Here is a 20,750-nt window from a genome sequence, read left to right on the forward strand (position 1 = left end):
TTACAAACTGACGACAACATTGTGAAAAAGGGAAACTGGATCACACGGGTTCACGATGGCTCAGGGGTAAGATAAACCACGCAAAAATAAATTCTTTGAAAATTGCTCGCTCTTTGCGGAGGGCACCTAGGATGTTCTCAAGCGGTGAATGTTTAAATGAAAGGGTGTTTGTACTGTGTGTAAACGCCTAACAGTATCTGTGATGGTTTACGGGAGGCTTACTGTGCCTTTAACAACAGCGCGTCACAAAATGTCACACGTCAAAAAGTACATGAAGTGACCCTTTTAGTCCCAGGAGTTAACTACTGTCTTCTCTCAGTTGTATGTTGCATGCTTGTAGAGTTATGAAACTGACTAGGAAAATTAAGTAGCTGACATCTCCTTCATCATCAAGACCTGCTTTTTCCACCTACGACGCATCGCCTCCATCCGTCGCTACCTCACCCAAGACGCCTGTGGCAAGCTGGTTGTCTCCCTCATCTTCAGTCGTCTGGACTACTGCAACTCCCTTCTGGCTGGCCTCCCTGCCTCATCCATTCATGGTCTACAACGAGTCCAGAGCGCTGCTGCCAGGCTGACGTTGAGGAAGACGAAGCGAGACCACATCACCCGCCCTACTTCGCTCCTTGCACTGGCTCCCTGTCAACACCCGAATCTCCTACAAACTGTCCACTCTGGTCTACAAGTGTCTCAACGACTCTGCTCCCGAGTACCTTCAATCCTCCCTGGACCTGTACACCCAGCCCCCCGACCGTCCCCTTCGTTCTGCTGCTGACCCACTCCGCCTTCACATCCCTCGCTCGAAACTCGCATCTGCTGGTCAGCGTGCATTTCCCTCCGCGGGCCCATCCGTCTGGAACTCCCTGCCGCTTGAGCTTCGCCAGAGCCCCTCTCTTGACGCGTTCAAGAGTAGGTTGAAGACTCAGTTCTTCCCGTAGCTGGCTGCGACTTTCATGTTCGACGTGATGTGTTGTGCCCCAAAAGACATTCTTATGCTGTGCTCTGTGAGAGGTGTTTTCTTTGTGTTTAATATTATTCTGTTTGGACCTAGCTATTGATGTGTACATTGTTGTTAAAAAGTTGTTTGTTGTATGTTTATCAGGGTTTGTTAGTGTGTGATAGGGTTCGTGTCCGTCTGTAGATGTTAGTTTCGTTGTTAGTCCTGTGTTGACAACTCTTCGACAAGCGCTTAGAACTGTACCCACGGAATACGCGCTATATAAGCTTCATATTGACTGATTGAGTTAGGTGAGAAGCTACGTAATCTCAATCATGAATAACAACAAAGTCTGAGAGAAACGAAGGTACTATTTCGTATTTATTAAAACGGCCTGAGTTGCGTGAAAGATTGAATAACAAACCAAGATGAAGACTGTCTAAACGAGAGCGTCCAAGTTCATTGGTTTAAACAATGTTTTATTATATCAAACATGGTACAATACAACGATAAACAATAGCTAGCGTCCAAGTTCATTGGTTTAAACAATGTTTTATTAAATCAAACATGGTACAATACAACGATAAACAATAGCTAGCGTCCAAGTTCATTGGTTTAAACAATGTTTTATTAAATCAAACATGGTACAATACAACGATAAACAATAGCTAGCGTCCAAGTTCATTGGTTTAAACAATGTTTTATTAAATCAAACATGGTACAATACAACGATAAACAATAGCTAGCGTCCAAGTTCATTGGTTTAAACAATGTTTTATTAAATCAAACATGGTACAATACAACGATAAACAATAGCTAGCGTCCATGTTCATTCGTTGGGGTACACTGTAAATGAAGATTTAGGACTGCTTGACCTATTTTGGGGTCGGACTTTTGAATTTATTGGATGAAAACGTGATCGGTAATTATCATCTTATGGAAATAAAGAACCTGGTAATTTAACTTGTGTCAGTTGCTTTGAGTGTTTGAGCTTGGTGAGAAAGGGGCACTCTGTATTATTTGACCCCGCCATCAGGGTAGAGTACATTTGGCACTCGGTTACATTTACACAGGCGAAAGATAAAATCGTGACACCGGCTGTCCCCCCCCCCCCCTCCCCCCCCAAAAAAAAAAACCTGAAAAAAATTTCTGTCTGTGATTTTGTCTTCTTTTTATATTTAGTCAAGTTTTGACTAAATATTTTAACGTAGAGGGGGGAATCGAGACGAGGGTCGTGGTGTATGTGTGTGTGTGTGTGTGTGTGTGTGTGTGTGTGTGTCTGTCTGTCTGTGTGTGTGTGTAGAGCGATTCAGACTAAACTACTGGACCGATCTTTATGACATTTGACATGAGAGTTCCTGGGTATGAAATCCCCAAACCTTTTTTTCATTTTTTTGATAAATGTCTTTGATGACGTCATATCCGGCTGTTCGTGAAAGTTGAGGCGGCACTGTCACGCTCTCATTTTTCAACCAAATTGGTTGAAAATTTGGTCAAGTAATCTTCGACGAAGGCCGGGGTTTGGTATTGCATTTCAGCTTGGTGGCTTAAAAACTAATGAGTGAGTTTGGTCATTAAAAATCTGAAAATTGTAAAAATAGAATTTTTTTTATAAAACGATCCAAATTTACGTACATCTTATTCTTTATTATTTTCTGATTCCAAAAATATATAAATATGTTATATTTTGATTAAAAACAAGCTCTGAAAATTAAAAATATAAAAATTATTATCAAAATTAAATTGTCCAAATCAATTTCAAAACAACTTCATCTTATACCTTGTCGGTTCCTGATTCCAAAAACATATAGATATGATATGTTTGGATTAAAAACACGCTCAGAAAGTTAAAACGAAGAGAGGTACAGAAAAGCGTGCTATCCTTCTCAGCGCAAGTACTACCCCGCTCTTCTTGTCAATTTCACTGCCTTTGCCGTGCGCGGTGGACTGACGATGCTACGAGTGTACGGTCTTGCTGCGTTGCATTGCGTTCAGTTTCATTCTGTGAGTTCGACAGCTACTTGACTAAATGTTGTATTTTCGCCTTACGCGACTTGTTTATATTTAGTCAAGTTTTGACTAAATATCGAGACGAGGGTCGTGGTGTATGTGTGTGTGTATGCCTGTGTGTGTGTGTGTGTGTGTGTGTGTGTGTGTGTGTGTGTGTGTGTGTGTGTGTGTGTGTGTGTGTGTGTGTGTGTGTGTGTGTCTGTCTGTCTGTCTGTGTGTGTGTGTAGAGCGATTCAGACTAAACTACTGGACCGATCTTTATAAAATTTGACATGAGAGTTCCTGGGTATGAAATCCCCATACGTTTTTTTTCATTTTTTCTATAAATGTCTTTGATGACGTCATATCCGGCTTTTCGTAAAAGTTGAGGCAGCAGTCACGCTCTCATTTTTCAACCAAATTGGTTGAAATTTTGGTCAAGTAATCTTCGACGAAGGCCGGGGTTTGGTATTGCATTTCAGCTTGGTGGCTTAAAAACTAATGAGTGAGTTTGGTCATTAAAAATCTGAAAATTGTAAAAAAATTTATTTGTTTTATAAAACGATCCAAATTTACGTACATCTTATTCTTTATCATTTTCTGATTCCAAAAATATATAAATATGTTATATTTGGATTAAAAACAAGCTCTGAAAATTAAAAATATAAAAATTATTATCAAAATTAAATTGTCCAAATCAATTTAAAAACACCTTCATCTTATTCCTTGTCGGTTCCTGATTCCAAAAACATATAGATAGATATGTTTGGATTAAAAACGCGCTCAGAAAGTTAAAACGAAGAGAGGTACAGAAAAGTGTGCTATCCTTCTCAGCGCAAGTACTACCCCGCTCTTCTTGTCAATTTCACTGCCTTTGCCGTGCGCGGTGGACTGACGATGCTACGAGTATACGGTCTTGCTGCGTTGCATTGCGTTCAGTTTCATTCTGTGAGTTCGACAGCTACTTGACTAAATGTTGTATTTTCGCCTTACGCGACTTGTTTACATTTAGTCAAGTTTTGACTAAATGTTTTAACGTAGAGGGGGAAATCGAGACGAGAGTGTGGTGTATGAGTGTGTGTGCGTGCGTGTGTGTGTGTAGAGCGATTGAGAGTAAACTACTGGACCGATCTTTATGAAATTTGACATGAGAGTTCCTGGGTATGACATCCCCCGACATTTTTTTCATTTTTTCGATAAATGTCTTTGATGACGTCATATCCGGCTTTTTGTAAAAGTTGAGGCGGCACTGTCACACCCTCATTTTTCAATCAAATTGATTGAAATTTGGCCAAGCAATCTTCGACGAAGGCCGGACTTCGGTATTGCATTTCAGCTTGGTGGCTTAAAAATTAATTAATGACTTTGGTCATTAAAAATCTGAAAATTGTAATTAAAATTATTTTTTTATAAAACGATCCAAATTTACGTTCATCTTATTCTTCATCATTTTCTGATTCCAAAAACATATAGATATGTTATATTTGGATTAAAAACAAGCTCTGAAAATTAAAAATATAAAAATTATTATCAAAATCAAATTTCCGAAATCGATTTAAAAACACTTTCATCTTATTCCTTGTCGGTTCCTGATTCCAAGAACATATAGATATCATATGTTTGGATTAAAAACACGCTCAGAAAGTTAAAACGAAGAGAGGTACAGAAAAGCGTGCTATCCTTCTCAGCGCAACTACTACCCCGCTCTTCTTGTCAATTTCACTGCCTTTGTCACGAGCGGTGGACTGACGATGCTACGAGTATACGGTCTTGCTGAAAAATTGCATTGCGTTCAGTTTCATTCTGTGAGTTCGACAGCTTGACTAAATGTTGTATTTTCGCCTTACGCGACTTGTTCTGTCTGTAAAGCCGAGGGAAGAGTTAATTGTTTAGTTGTCACAGTATGCCTTCTAACCATACTATACGATGTCGGGAGCAGATATCAGGATACCTAATATATTAAACAACAAGTCACGTAAGGCGAAAATACAACATTTAGTCAAGTAGCTGTCGAACTCACAGAATGAAACTGAACGCAATGCAACGCAGCAAGACCGTATGTACTCGTAGCAGCGTCAGTCCACCGCTCACGGCAAAGGCAGTGAAATTGACAAGAAGAGCGGGGTAGTACTGTAGTTGCGCTGGGAAGGATAGCACGCTTTTCTGTACCTCGCTTCGTTTTAACTTTCTGAGCGTGTTTTTAATCCAAAGATATCATATCTATATGTTTTTGGAATCAGGAACCGACAAGGGATAAGATGAAAGTGTTTTTAAATTGATTTGGAAAATTTAATTTTGATAATAATTTTTATATATTTAATTTTTAGAGCTTGTTTTTAATCCGAATATAACATATTTATATGTTTTTGGGATCAGCAAATGATGAAAAATAAGATAAACGTAAATTTGGATCGTTTTATAAAAAAATAATTTTAATTACAATTTTCAGATTTTTAATGACCAAAGTCATTAATTAATTTTTAAGCCACCAAGCTGAAATGCAATACCGAAGTCCGGCCTTCGTCGAAGATTGCTTGGCCAAAATTTCAATCAATTTGATTGAAAAATGAGGGTGTGACAGTGCCGCCTCAACTTTTACAAAAAGCCGGATATGACGTCATCAAAGACATTTATCGAAAAAATGAAAAAAATGTCGGGGGATGTCATACCCAGGAACTCTCATGTCAAATTTCATAAAGATCGGTCCAGTAGTTTACTCTCAATCGCTCTACACACACACACAGACAGACACACACACACACACACACACACACACACGCACATACACCACGACCCTCGTCTCGATTCCCCCCTCTACGTTAAGAAATTTAGTCAAAACTTGACTAAATGTAAAAACAAGTCAGCCCCAAGGGTCAAGGTCGAGGCTTCTGAAAACGCTGAGTTGGGTCGCGGAGACCGAATGAACTGCCTGATGCGTTATGCAAAGAAATTGGCCGACACGCCCAAACCTATGCCCAGAGTCCGACCCGAGGCGGAAGGGACGGCGGGTCTTGGTCAAGGCAGTCAGATGGCCAAAGTCATGTTCAAGTAAGTGTTCCTGACAGAGTGTACTTACTCCAATGGTACCTGCGATGTGTGGCCCCTCCGATGAGAGGACACCTCCCTTAAAAGGACACCTTCTGGCATCCCTTTGTCTATTAGCTTTACAAAAGTGTACTTGTCATGACACTAGCTAGGGCACGATGGCCTAGTGGTAAGGCGTCCGCCCCGTGATCGGGTCATACCTAAGACTTTAAAATTGGCAATCTAGTGGCTGCTCCGCCTGGCGTTTGGCATTATGGGGTTAGTGCTAGGACTGGTTGGTCCGGTGTCAGAATAATGTGACTGGGTGAGACATGAAGCCTGTGCTGCGACTTCTGTCTTGTGTGTGGCGCACGTTAAATGTCAAAGCAGCACCGCCCTGATATGGCCCTTCGTGGTCGGCTGGGCTTTAAGCAAACAAACAAACAAACAAAGATACTAGCTAGGCCATCTGCAATGTAGGGACAATTGTGGCTGGTCCCAAGGGTGTCCTTTCATCGCTGGGACCACTAATTACAGTAATTTAAAAACGTTTAAGTGAGTGATCCTGGCAATGAGTTTTATTGTTGTTTGTTTACTGTGTTTTTGTTGATGTGTTTTCAAGTTTAAATAGCCCTTGTGGAATTGTCCTGCTTGTTCCCTCTCATTCTGCTATCCTTTGTCACAGACAATGAGTTTACTCCCTTATTAGAGAAATACAAAAATGTTTATCAGTTAGTTTAATTGGTAGAATGGTAACCCCAGACTGACATAAATCTGTGAACATTGAGGAATGAAAGGGAAAGAAGGAGTCTTGAAATAGAGGTAAGTTTACTGAGGTTGTGAACAGAAATCTGAGGCTAGTACGTGTGCATGGTTGAAAGAGCGAGGTATTAGTTTTTATTATACGACGTCACCTTTGGTGGCGACACCGCTACCACAACCACCGTCAACAGTGACAACAGCAGAACTAACTCAGAACCTTGTGGTACGAACATCACACGGCAGAATGTAGCCAACGACATCATGAATCACACAGAACCTTGCAAGAACAGCAACACCCCACAACAGAATTTGACCAACGAACCAGAACCCACACGTATCAGAAGCCAAAAATGCAGCCAACAAAAATGCTAATTATTTCTGCATCTGTTGGCCGAATTACTTTATATTTGGGATACATTAATTTAAGCTTATGCATGACCCTTCCATAAAGTGGCAATTTTAAAGATAATATTATCTGACTTTTGTGAAATGAATACAAACATATTCCAAATTCGGGGATACGACGTGGCGCCAAAAGGCGAGACATCAAAAACGGACACAAATTTTGATACTCAAGTTACGTCTTGGAAGTTTGCTTTTCTTTACCAAATATATATGCTTGTTGTAAAGTTCACACCAGTAGAGGGAAAAGATAACTGATTGCACAGTTTGACATTACGTGATTGTATAATGTTGGTTATGATATAACAGATCATTCGAATAACCCCAAAAGGTAACCACCTGGAGGGCTTAAGTTTGGTTAGTTCAAAACTCGTACTGTTGAGTCGATCCCCGAATCGGTTTAGACACTTTTCTTGAAATTGCACAAAAGCCGGACCATTTGACCTACAAAAGTCGAAAGTGTGCCAATGTCTCATAATATCTTGTTGAACTTATAACTATGTTGCCAGTTCTTGTTGCAACAGACGTCGGAACAGTTGATACCTACAACCGTGATTCTGTTTTCCATGAACTTGTGATCCATAAAAAATGTAGCCAGAAGATACGCTGCCATTCGGGCTCTCTCAGCAACGTTAGATTTTACCAATAAAAATGGAACACACATAATACAATAGAAACAAACTGATCTGAACTGCAAACACAGCAAAAGCGTAGAGTGAGATAAAGTAACGACAACAAATATCGTGCTATGGGAGATCTGAACCATCCTAGAGCGTGAACTACAGTATGTCTGCACTTATCTCAGTATCAGTAATCCTGCTTTATTTTATTAAAGTTGCAAGGTTCAGCGTGTGTGTGCGTGTGTGTGTGTGTGTTGTGTGTGTTTGAAAGTGGGCTCTTGCACTGCTGTCACCTCTTCCCCCCTCCCGCACTCCTCGCACCCCCTGGCGTCTTCTTGCGATCAGAGGAGCTTGAAACAGTCGTGCCGAAAGTGTGCTATCTATGTCTCAGATCTTGTTGAACTCAACTTTGTTGCCAGTTCTTGCAACCGTTATTCTGCTTTCCATGAACCTATAATAATCTAGCAAGAAGACACGCCAGCATTCGGGCTCTCCGTGGAGGGAAGAAGAAGAAGAAGAAGAAGAAAGTATTCTTCTCTACACGGATGATCCTCTGACCATGGCGTCGGCTCGTTTCCGGATGATCGGCGTTGTGCTGTTTGTGGTGGCGTTAAGCGGTGAGTATCACAGTGGGCATGAATTGTACCGGAGTTGATCATTTGTTAATGAATATATTTGAGCACCCTATCCGTGTCTAATTGAATTTATTCTTATTCCTCTTACATTTTTGGGGACTTCATGTGCATGCAGGCTGCTTCAACGCATGTTTGTTTGGCCTTGTCTTTCTTTCGTTGTTTTGCTGTCTCATAAATTCCCTTGTAATATTCAGTCCAATAATATACATGTACCCGAATTATTTTTTGTTCGGGCTATTCTTCGGAGCTTTGTACAATTTTGTGACATGCATTTCTAGTCCTTTAAATGATTATTACGTATATGAAATGACAACTAGAATGTATTCTCTTCACTTTTTTCGGTAATACTTCAGTTAGATAATGATACAAACTTTCAACAAAAAAACAAAGAACATATTTTTGTGTTCTTAAAAAATTTTTTTGTTGGTATTCAAATCCATGTCACAACTTTTGGGTTTCCATATGACAAATGTGATGTACTTTAAAACCATTGTCATTTACTGAATGTAGACGAACAAAATGTACAAGAATATTTGTATTCTTTCTCTGTAGGCCAAGAATAAAAATGGCACCAGTATTTATTAATGAAATCACAATTTGTATCAAGCCGTTGTTAAAATGTCTTAGTTCTTTTTTTTAAACAAGATTTTATTAATGAAAAATCAAATACAGGGTGGCATGTATATACGATATAAACATTTGTGGCCACACAACAAGCTAAGCTTTTATTAAGTGTGGTTATAAATATGTACATCTAGATAGGAATTGTTATTTGACGTTATGTCAAGGTCATAGAATCACTTATACCCTTATGAGAACGCAAGACAGACACGATACAATTTTTACACACACACACACACACACACACACACACACACACACACACACACACACACACACACACACACACACACACAAAAGAGGAAAAAATGCAGCAAAGGAATTAGAGGATGTGACAGAGGACGGGAAGGACTGCAATATCGGGGAGATCCAGAGGGAGGAGGGGGGGGGGAGGGGTGTCAGAGAGACGATGAGATACTTTCGTAGACTTGCTAGATCAATGCTTCAGCAGCAGCAAAAATTTCATTTACATTGTCGTACAAACTAATTAAGCTGAGGTTAGTCATGTGAATACACAGAAAAACCTTTAATAAAAAAGATTCACTCAAAACTTGAACTTCAGTAAAAACGTAAAACAGCATGACCTGCCAATAATCAAATACTGGATCTTTGAAATGGTGACCACAGGGTAATCAAAATCTATCACTTAACCTCTATGTACCTTTTCGAATATTTCAATGTTTTTGGTAAAACGTAGGTTTAGCAGACCAAACAATAAACATTGTACATTTTGATGATAATTCGGTAAAGTGTGGATAGTTAGTCTTCGGACATCATCGTAATTACTACAAAATAATAAATAATGTTCAACATTTTTATTTCGATATCCGCACTGACAAGTCGGGTTATCACTTAAGTGGCGTTTCACCATATCATCATTTAAATCGCTCATTTCTAATCTTAGTCTGCAGTGTGAAATTCCGTCTTTTCTCTTGCCATAATAATATTGAGGAGGAACTTTACTATCTGAACGACATTAAAACTGTTTAAACTGGCTAATTGATTTTGTTAATTTGATATTATCTGGTAGAGAATTCCATGTTCGGGTACTGCTGGGAACAAATGACTTATCATACAATTCAGTTCTGTGTGGTGGTACGACCCGTTCAAGTGGGTTTCGTCTATGATAGGGGTTCACAGTCGAGCCAAGAGGAGGCAATCAATCAGCCACGTTCTGAGAACATTTCCCATGTACCATTTTATGAAACAAAATTAATTTATGTTTTTCCCGTCTTAGTTTTAAACTACTGAAGCCTGATTCGTCATATAATTTTTGGTGGCTTGTTCCTTTAACTGCTCCGACAATTACCCTTAAGGCCTCGAGATGGAGCTGTTCCAGAATGTTAGATAAAACTTCTGTACAACTGTCCCAGACGACATCGGCGTAGTCAAAGTGTGGTGATACGTAGGATTTATACATAGTTTCTAAAGATTTTCTACTAAACCTGTGCTAATAAAATCTCAAACAATTAGTCAATAACATTACTTTACTTGCAATACTGTTAATATGAACATTCCACTTACAATCATTTTGTAAAAAAACCGCCCAAGTGTTTGTGGTTGGCTGTCACGATTTAGTGACATGGATCGAGAAAGGGTCACTCTGTGGGGTGCCTTCCTCGAATGCGATAGAAAGCGCCTGTGCTTTCTGTCAACGGCTGGGTTTTAGCTGACAGAGCATAGCGAACACGGGTATTTCGTGTTGCACGGATTTCACGTGGGTGATTTCTGCTGTCAGGGCAAAACTGGCGATAGCTGAACTTGGAACGTGACAAGGTGAGTCACGTGATTTTGTCATGGTTGTCTGTGTGAGACATGTTAACTACACACTCGAAACTCAGCGGCTAGAGAGAACAGTCGGTGTCTTATTTTCCTACAAGTTTGATGGTCTTCAACGCGTTGACTACTGCTCTGTATTTCAACGTGCCGTGCTGCTTGCCAGTTGGGCTTCAAGGAATTTCCATTAAAGACCACTTTCTCTTTGTTTACATGCTGGCTGACAGTCGGGGCGTCAAGGTTTCTTCGCTGTGCGGGGAAGGGTTTTTCACCGCATAAGGATTCAGCGCAAGAGGAAGGATGGCTGTATTCCCGTTGACGAACGGGGGTCATTCAAAAGGAAGCGGATTCGCTTAAAAGAGAGCTACCTACATTAGGCTGTTGAGGTAATAAATCAATATTTAACGCTGTTGACGAGTCTGTGTTTGTGGAATGAAATACTCTCTGTTGTTCTCTCCAGGTTAGCGCATAATTTGCTCTTTGGGACGCTAAAATACTAATTTGTATATGGTTTTTGCAGATATGGAGAGAAGGAAGGAAAATGGCTGATTTGTTTTTGTAAAAGTTCGTTTGTGCAGGCCCACGTGCTCGATGAAGTATGTCAAGGTGACATGTTTAAAGGTGGTGTGTGAAGGGTTGCGTGGCATGTTTAGTGCACCAATGCTTTTTGTTGCAGCTTATTAATACTGTCTACGGTACGACGGTCTACATAACCTGTCCACGGTACCACGGCCGACGTACTACTGTCAACATTAACCTGCTAACCTGGTGTACTGGTGTCTTGGTGGTTGCTGTCGCTGTCGTCGTCCTGCCCATCTACGCGTCTTCTACATATTTCTGGTCGACTACGGGGAGGACCTTCAGCGACTACCGGCACGGTTGGCCTGGTGGTAAGGCGTCCGCCCCGTGATCGGGAGGTCGTGGGTTCGAACCCCGGCCGGGTCATACCTAAGACTTTAAAATTGACAATCTAGTGGCTGCTCCGCCTGGCGTCTGGCATTATGGGGTTAGTGCTAGGACTGGTTGGTCCGGTGTCAGAATAATGTGACTGGGTGAGACATGAAGCCTGTGCTGCGACTTCTGTCTTGTGTGTGGCGCACGTTATATGTGACCCTCCACCACGAAATGAGTCGCATGTCACCTCGCGCGGTTCTGCGCTAGGCTTAATATAAGTCCGGGGAGTGTCTGGTAACAGTGTGAGGGTCACCTTAGTCACAGGCTTGTAACTCAAACAGTTTTCGCTCTTTTCTAAAACGGTTTTCACCACTGGATAGAGCATAAAAAACTCTTTAGGAAAATGTAAAAATATAAAAATCATGCAAAGGTGACATGCGACTCATTCCGTGGTGGAGGGTCACATATGTCAAAGCAGCACCGCCCTGATATGGCCCTTCGTGGTCGGCTTGGTGTTAAGCAAACAAACAAACAAACCTTCAGCGACTGAGTGAGGCGCCTGATGTCTCCACTGTTCCCTGCTTCCGTTGCCACGCTAGCCGGCACTACATGCAACGCGGGAGCAGTGTTGTGGAGACTACAGACTAATTACGGACCGCCCACTCAGTGGCAAAAAGCTAAGTTGCACCATGTCTTTTGCACCCTTCTTACCACCGAGTCATCTGTAATATTTATGATTATACTCGAGTGGTGACGACGTGGGGTGTATGACACCTGTATGAGCTAGCACTTTAAGGCAGACAGCTATATTTCCTAACTATACACGGGATCATCGTGTTATTATTATTTTCTGTACTTTAACTGGCATTTTTGTCAGTGACCACTTGTGTTTACGTTTGAACGTAAAAAGAACATCTTTTGGAGTGAAGTCTCGAGGGAGGTGGCGTGATATTACATAAACAGGCGTCTGAAACTTATACTTTTGTTGATTCTATTTATTTGTATGACTGCGAGAGTGGATCGTGGTGTGGTTAGTTAGTTAGAAGTAACTAACCGTTCATAATCACCTTATTGTGATATTGAAACGTGACATTGGCAGTGTCCTGAACATCAATGTCATTAAATGTCAAACAATCAAAATAGCAATCACGTCGTTTAAAGTTTAGCAGCTCAGTTTTTTCATTATCAAATTTTACCTTCCAGTCGTTGGCCCATCTACTTAATTCCTGTAAATCCGAGTTCAAAATGTCTTTACGCAATTGGGAATCGTTCATTGATAGGTACATGCTTGTGTCATCTGCGAACAATTTAACAGTGGATTGAACATTTAAGACAATATCGTTTATATACATAAAAAAAAACATTAGTGGCCCCAGCACAGATCCCTGGGGAACTCCAGCTGGTACAGTCTGTGGGGCCGACATGTGTCCTTTTACAACAACGCTCTGTAATCGATCATTTAAATAACTTCTAATCCAACGTAATAAGCGTCCTCTTATGCCAATGGCCTCTAATTTGTACAATAGGCCTTTGTGCCACACACGGTCAAAGGCTTTTGACATATCCAAAAAAATGGCTTGTGTTGGGAGTCCCTTATCAGCAGCTGTACATAGATCATTGTAGGTGCAGAGTAACTGGTTTACAGTCGAGTCACCTGGTATAAAACCAGATTGCACAGGCGTTATTATGTTATTCAACTTCACAAAATTAAAGATATGGTTGTGGACACACTTTTCAAACACTTTCCCCACACAGTTTAACAATGATATAGGTCTACAATTCAAACAACTCATTTTGGATCCTTTTTTAAATATCGGAGCAACATGTGCATGTTTCCGTAATATAGGGTGTTGTCCTTCGTTCAGGCAACGATTAAACAGCGCTGTAAGCGATGGTGAAATAATACTGATTGCTGCTTTAAGTAGCCTATTATGTACGTGATCTGGGCCGCATGCTTTACTAATATCAAGACTTTTTATAATGTTAATCACCTCTTCGACGGACAGATTTAACTCGCTCAATTCACAATCAAGGAAAGGAACAATTGGCAGGTCATCAGTTACATTATTCAGAGTGGCTTGCTGTACAAAAAAGTCGTTGAAAACGTTTGCCTTTCCTTCATTATCATAATAAATGTTACCGTTATGCTCAATAGGTGGTATTTCATCAGAACCAATTCCTTTCTTGTCCATAAACCTTTTCACAATTTTCCACCAATCTTTTTTATTTATATTGTCTGAGTTACATATTTTCGAATCCATTTCATTGTAATAGTCTGTTATCCGTTCTCTTTTCTTGTCGGTTACGTAATTTCGTACCTCGCGAAATAATTGCCAATCTTCTGGTAAGTTTGTTCTCTTTGCTTTGGCATGAATCCGCTTTCGTGTATTTATGAGTGACAATGTATCAGCGTTTACCCACGGCGCGTTTTTAGGGCTAACTGTTATCGTTCGGACAGGCATATGCTGTTTGGCGATGTTCATAAGAGTAACTGAAAAAATATCGGCGCAATCATCGATAGAGTTGTTTCCGATAATTTCATTCCAATTTACATCTGATAAATCTAGACAAAAATGTTCTACGTTTAATCTGTCATAATTATATATAGTTCTTTTAAATGGCTGCTGGGTCTTTGCTGTATTATGAATAACACATGGTACGCTATGGTCACTGACTGCATATGGGTGCCAGTACGTCGACGCTCTTTACTAAATGGAGTGTTTGAGTTAAAATCAGGTCCAGACAGGTGCTACTGTTGTTCGTAATTCTGGTTGGCATGTTCACAATCTGATGCAGTTGGAATAAATGTAGAATGTCTACTAGGTGCGGTGTCGGCACGTTGAAAAAGTCGTAGTTAAAGTCGCCAAGGACAATGATTTTTTTCATGGTATCGTTCGCAAGTTGAATGCTTTCTAAGGTCCCAGTACGGTACGGTTACGTTAGGTGGGCGATAAAAAGAACCGATGAGAAGACTTTCTTAGTTCATTAAAGACATATCACCTTTGTAACATGGTTTCCCCTGGTACTCATCTCTGGAGAATATAACCCTTTCCATATTTGAATTTTTCAATGGGAATTTTTGTTAAGAAATACAATAATTTAGGAAATATTGTTAACATGTTCTGTTTTATTAAGGGTATTCAGGTGGTATTTTCTTGTTTTCACTACCTATTTTATTCATGTTTTTATTACTTAGTTAGTGGAAGAATCTTTTGTAATGTATGTTTGATGGTGTATGCTTTTAATTAAGCGTTGCTGACTATGAATGTAGATGTAAATGCTTGTATAACTGTGTTTTAAATTTAAATGTGTCAAGCGCAAAGAGCATAATTGTAAAGTTATGATGTTGCGCTATATAAATGCTCATTTATTATTATTATTATTATAAATATGTCTGATAACTCAAATGTTCCCTAAAATAACCAAACAAAACACAATTTTCATTTAAATTGTTAAAATAAAATTTCTCATAATGTAACCGAGTGCCGAAACACCAATCACCTTTGAAGGCGAAGTCCAATCAAACAGGATTGAGAATTTTAGAGCTTATTTCTAAGCCCTATAATATCTGTTATGCATTCGCAAAGGAATCCATGAACATACAAAGAGACAAAAACCGCCAGACCCCATCACAAACAGAACTCTACAATCCACAGGTGTTGCCTTGCGAGCTATAAATAGCTCGCAACTTCTGAGGCGAACAACTCTGCAGAGTCTGCTGTGAAGGGCGACGGTAGTCTCCCTGTCACAATAACAAAATCTGTGCTTTACTCTCCATTCATCTCCTGGTGGCAATAGAACAAAACAAGTCGCGTAAGGCGAAATTACTACATTTAGTCAAGCTGTGGAACTCACAGAATGAAACTGAACGCACTGCATTTTTTCACAATGACCGTAGTCCGCCGCTAGTGCAAAAGGCAGTGAAAGTGACGAGCCTGTTTGACGCGGTAGCGGTTGCGCTGCGCTGCATAGCACGCTTTACTGTACGTCTCTTCGTTTTAACTTTCTGAGCGTGTTTTTAATCCAAACATATCATATCTATGTTTTTGGAATCAGGAACCGACAAGGAAAAAGATGAAATTGTTTTTAAAACGATTTCGAAAATGTAATTTTAATGATAATTTTTATATTTTTAATTTTCAGAGCTTGTTTTTAATCCGATTATAACATATTTATATGTTTTTGGAATCAGAACATGATAAAGAATAAAATAAAAGTAACTTTGGATCGTTTTATACAAAAATAATTTTAATTACGATTTTTAATGACCAAAGCCATTAATTAATTTTTAAGCCTTCATGCTGAAATGCAATACCAAAGTCCGGCCTTCGTCGAAGATGGCTTGGCCAAAATTTCAATCAATTTGATTTAAAAATGAAGGTGTGACAGTGCCGCCTCAACTTTTACAAAAAGCCGGATATGACGTCATAAAAGACATTTATTGAACAAAAAGAAAAACATCTGGGGATATCATACCCAGGAACTCTCATGTAAAATTTCATAAAGATCGGTCCAGTAGTTTACTCTGAATCGCTCTACACACACACACACACACACACACACACACACACACACACACACACACACACACACACACACACACACACACACACACACACACACATACATACACCACGACCCTCGTCTCGATTCCCCCTCTATGTTAAAACATTTAGTCAAAACTTGACTAAATGTAAAAAGAATTCTAAAGGGTGATCAGTTGATTATAAACCTCACACCTGCAGTTGTTGGGTACATACTAAACTGAACAAATCAAAATTGCACCCATTTTTGTACCCCAACTAAAACATTCATTGCCGTCTCATTTCATTGAAACTTTATATGCCATTAAAGGCCCTTCACTTGGTAATCTGGGACACTCTTCGGATCAAAGATTACCGTTATTGGTATCACGTGACCGCCGCCGAGGTAAGGATACCCCAAAATTCGATCTGACAAAAACGTCAGGTGTCAATTAAAAAAATCGGCGTATTACCACTGGGCCACTGCGCCCGTCATTCATCGGTATGAGACACACATCATTCAAATCATTTTTATTCAAAATGTGCTGAACATTCGCATCAATCTTTTCAACTTTTTTTACAATTTACAATACAAAACTAATTATTAAAAACACGAATAAAATTACCACGAATTATATTCTCAACTTTGCACATTTCCAAGACACTCATTCACTTGTGCAGAGAATTATACTTTTGAAAAATAAATAGTAAAACAAATTTTCACAAAATTAATGAAAATCAACGTGTTCAACTGTAAATATATCATTCCTTCTGTTTGAAACACTAATTCTACTTCATCACCAAAGCTCTTTTTAAGAGGATAATTTTTTTCCCAATGTTTTGACATGAAACTGACGAATGAAATTTTCATCTCTCTCCCACCTATTTTTCACGTTGTCATTTGTATATGATTCATGCACGTATCTCAATTCCATCTTCAAATAAAGATTTTATTTTATTTCATCTCTCCAACCTATCTTTCACGTTGTCATTTATATATGATTCATGCAAGCATCTCAATTCTATCTTCAAATAAAGATGTTATTTTATTTTTTGGTTGCGCAATCCTCTCGCATCATACTAAAACGTTATTGATAAAACTGATTCATAAACTCGCAAAAGCAGTATCATAGTCCCATTACATTCCTTCCTCAAAACCATCATTCTATAGCACTGTAAGTTAGTCAACCTTCAGACGTGACAAAATTGTTACCATGGTGTGAATACATGCATTGTAAACTTGGCCAAAAAAGTATAGCAAACCCAAATTAAAGCATTTATCCCCGTGTCATTTCATTAAAACTTTACATGCCAATTACGGCCGTTTACTGAACCTTCAGGATCATCTTTTGGATTAAATATTTCTTGTACAGGGATCACGGGACCGCCGCCGGCTCAAGTAAGGGTACCCTCAAATCGACCAGACAAAAACGGAAGAGCCGAATGAAAAATCGACAAAAAATCACAACAGGCAAAACGTTACAACTTTGACATACGAGAAGAAGGTCAAACCAATTATCTACCCTGAACAGATTGTTTTGTTTTGCTACCTTGCGTATTCCAAAAGGCGTTCCTGAAGGTTAAGTGAACGGCTATAACTGACATGACATGACACGGGAATTAATGCTTTAATTTGTGTTTGAAATTTGTTGCAATCATTTTTTGGCCAAGTTTATTTGGAGTACCTGAGACGCCTTATCACTGTACAGCGCTGGAGGCGTATCAGTGGGACGGAGGCCCTGAAGACAAGGCGAAGATGACGGCATGTCTAGGAGGCAAAGCGTCCTTCCCTTGGTCTATCTTGACGGGAAGTGAGACTATTGTCAACACTGCGTGGAGCTTTCAGGTTCGCCGAATTAGCTTCAATATTTTAGCAAAACTTTGATACAACACAAACCATTTGTGAGTGATGGAAACAGGTAACTAACTACAGGCTCAATTGTACAGAAGTTATTTCACGATTAAGATTTGATATATTTCCTAAAACAAGCTGATTCAGTTTTTCAAAAGAAAAGAAGAAAACAAGACTGTTTACATTGATGTCATATAGAGTTCGGGGAAAGGGTATAACGTGTTCCGCTTTAACCTGCTTCGTCAGCTTCATTAACTTACGGTTCGAAATACTTATATATATATTTTTCCAAGACATTCTGTCAGTCTCTCTCTCTTTCTCTCTCTCTCTCTCTCTCTCTCTCTCTATCTCTCACTCTCTCTCTATCTCTCACTTTCTCTCTCTCTCTCTCACTTTCTCTCTCTCTCTCTATCTCTCACTTTCTCTCTCTCTCTCTATCTCTCACTTTCTCTCTCTCTCTCTCTCTATCTCTCACTTTCTCTCTCTCTCACTTTCTCTCTCTCTCTCTCTCTCTCTCTCTCTCTCTCTCTCTCTCTCTCTCTCTCTCTCTCTCTCTCAATGTATTACAACAAATTTATCAGACAATATTTTCTCCAGGCACCGGACAAGGAAAAGACAATCATAGCAACCTACGAAAGCGCACATTTCTACGCGGTGGACACCGTTCGTTTCGGTTTTCTCGCCAACGCGGGACTGTCTATACGCTTCGCCAGACCTCAGGATTCCGGCAACTATTCTGTGCAAGTGCAGCTTCAGCAAGCAAAGTCGTCCGAGCTTGTTTTAGCTGAGAAGACGGTGACGCTGTCTGTTACCGGTAATTTGCTTTTTGGTGTGATGGCTTTCTATAATGAGCATCAACTACCTGCAAGCGTTGATGAAGATACAATAGTGTAAAGCAGTATGATTGCTACAATTGTCAATTTGCATTATTATTTTATGTATGTACAGATTTTATGATTGGAGAAACAATTAGGACTATTTCATTTCAAGGAACCACTGTATCACTCGGGGATCAACTGTGGCCGGAAAAGTACAAAACAATGTTCGTAGGTAATAATGTACTGTGAAAGCGGCCATATCATTTAGCATATTCACTGTTCGTTGCAGACTTACCCCCAACTACGCAAGATGGCTCCTTCTACGTCACACTGAGTGACGCAGTTCGAGATGACGTCACACAGGACTGGACACTGCAGCTACATTGTGGTCAATTCGTGGACCTTGGTCAACCCCCTGTTGATGTCGCCTGGAAGGTGTGTATGTGTGTGTGTGTGTATGTGCGTTTGTGTGTGTGTATGTATGTATGTATGTATGTATGTGTGTGTGTGTGTGTGTGTGTGTGTGTGTGTGTGTATGTGCGTGTGTGACCTGTCTGTCTGTATGTTTGTATTACTATATCATGTTTTTGTCTGTCACAATCACAAACTCAGTTGTATTACAACTGAAGCATTTAGTTTTGACAGTGGACACACGTACAGCACGACCTCAATGGACAGAACGTCAACTTTATCTCTGTGAGGACAGTGCATGCTTTCAATTTTCTATTTCACCACTTGCTTCTGCATTGTCGTTGCTTACTTGTTGTCTACTTCATATTATCATTGATTTTCTCTCAGTTCTCTAGATGTTGAATATTGATTGTCTGACAGACGCCATCAGGTGAGGTGAGGAACAGCAGCTACCGGGACAATGACACGTTCGTCCTGTCTGTGTCCAGCCCTGTCCAGGGAGGTAACTATTCCTGTCGTCTGCCCCCCTCCGCCCCCGCTGTCCGCTGTCTGACTGCTACCTCCCCGCTGAACGCTGCAGCCCAGCTCTACGTGGACGACAAGGACGCCATTTTGTTGTTCTGTGAGGCCCGCCAGAGGGAGCTAGAGCAGGAGAAAAAGGACCAGGCGAACCTTCTTGAACACCAGGTGATGCAGATCTCGCAACAGAATGGAACCATAGAAGACATGATGCAAGTGAACAAGGACCAGACGATGCAGATCTCGCAACAGAATGGAACCATACAAGATATGGTGCAAGTAAACAAGGACCAGGCGAACCTTCTTCAACACCAGACGATGCAGATCTCGCAACAGAATAGATCCATGGCAGAAATGAAAGCTGAACTTGTTGAGGTGATGCAAGCAAACAAGGACCAGGCGAATCTTCTTGAACACCAGGCGATGCAGATCTCGCAACAGAATGGAACCATAGAAGACATGATGCAAGTGAACAAGGACCAGACGATGCAGATCTCGCAACAGAGTGGAACCATACAAGACATGATGCAAGTGAACAAGGACCAGGCGAATCTTCTTCAACACAAGGAAAACCTTCTTCAACACCAGGCGATGCAGATCTCGCAACAGAATGGAACCATGGCAGAAATGAAAGCTAAACTTGTTGTAGTGATGCAAGCAAACAAGGACCAGTCGAATCTTCTTCAACACAAGGAGAACCTTCTTAAACACCAGGCGATACAGATCTCGCAACAGAATGGAACCATACAAGATGTGGTGCAAGTGAACAAGGACCAGGCGAACCTTCTTCAACACCAGGCGATGCAGATCTCGAAACAGAATGGAACCATCCAAGACATGGTGCAAGTGAACGAGGACCAGGCGAATCTTCTTCAACACCAGACGATGCAGATCTCGCAACAGAATGGAACCATACAAGATATGGTGCAAGTGAACAAGGACCAGGCGAATCTTCTTCAACACCAGG

At 40.3% G+C, this 20,750-nt stretch overlaps 1 protein-coding gene across 1 annotated transcript; it reads left to right on the forward strand.

Annotated features, from left to right (window-relative positions):
• Window positions 1-5,846: 5,846 nt before the first annotated feature.
• On the forward strand, window positions 5,847-20,717 carry LOC138946133 (uncharacterized). Its single transcript, XM_070317639.1, has 7 exons — window positions 5,847-5,974; window positions 8,200-8,351; window positions 17,893-18,029; window positions 18,633-18,849; window positions 19,143-19,288; window positions 19,685-20,625; window positions 20,666-20,717. The coding sequence occupies exons 1-7, from the start codon at window positions 5,847-5,849 to the stop codon at window positions 20,715-20,717; spliced, it is 1,773 nt and encodes a 590-aa protein (XP_070173740.1).
• The last annotated feature ends 33 nt before the right edge of the window (window positions 20,718-20,750 follow it).

Source organism: Littorina saxatilis, linkage group LG13 (assembly GCF_037325665.1).
Source record: "Littorina saxatilis isolate snail1 linkage group LG13, US_GU_Lsax_2.0, whole genome shotgun sequence".
Classification (NCBI taxonomy): Eukaryota; Metazoa; Mollusca; class Gastropoda; order Littorinimorpha; family Littorinidae; genus Littorina; species Littorina saxatilis.

Excerpts from the sequence above, each read along its gene's own strand:
- LOC138946133 (XM_070317639.1), top strand. The coding sequence starts at position 5,847 with ATGAACTGCCTGATGCGTTATGCAAAGAAATTGGCCGACACGCCCAAA. Across the intron at positions 8,352-17,892 it reads GTTTGTGGTGGCGTTAAGCG|CGCTGGAGGCGTATCAGTGG; the intron begins GTGAGTATCACA and ends ATCACTGTACAG. Across the intron at positions 18,030-18,632 it reads ACACTGCGTGGAGCTTTCAG|GCACCGGACAAGGAAAAGAC; the intron begins GTTCGCCGAATT and ends TATTTTCTCCAG.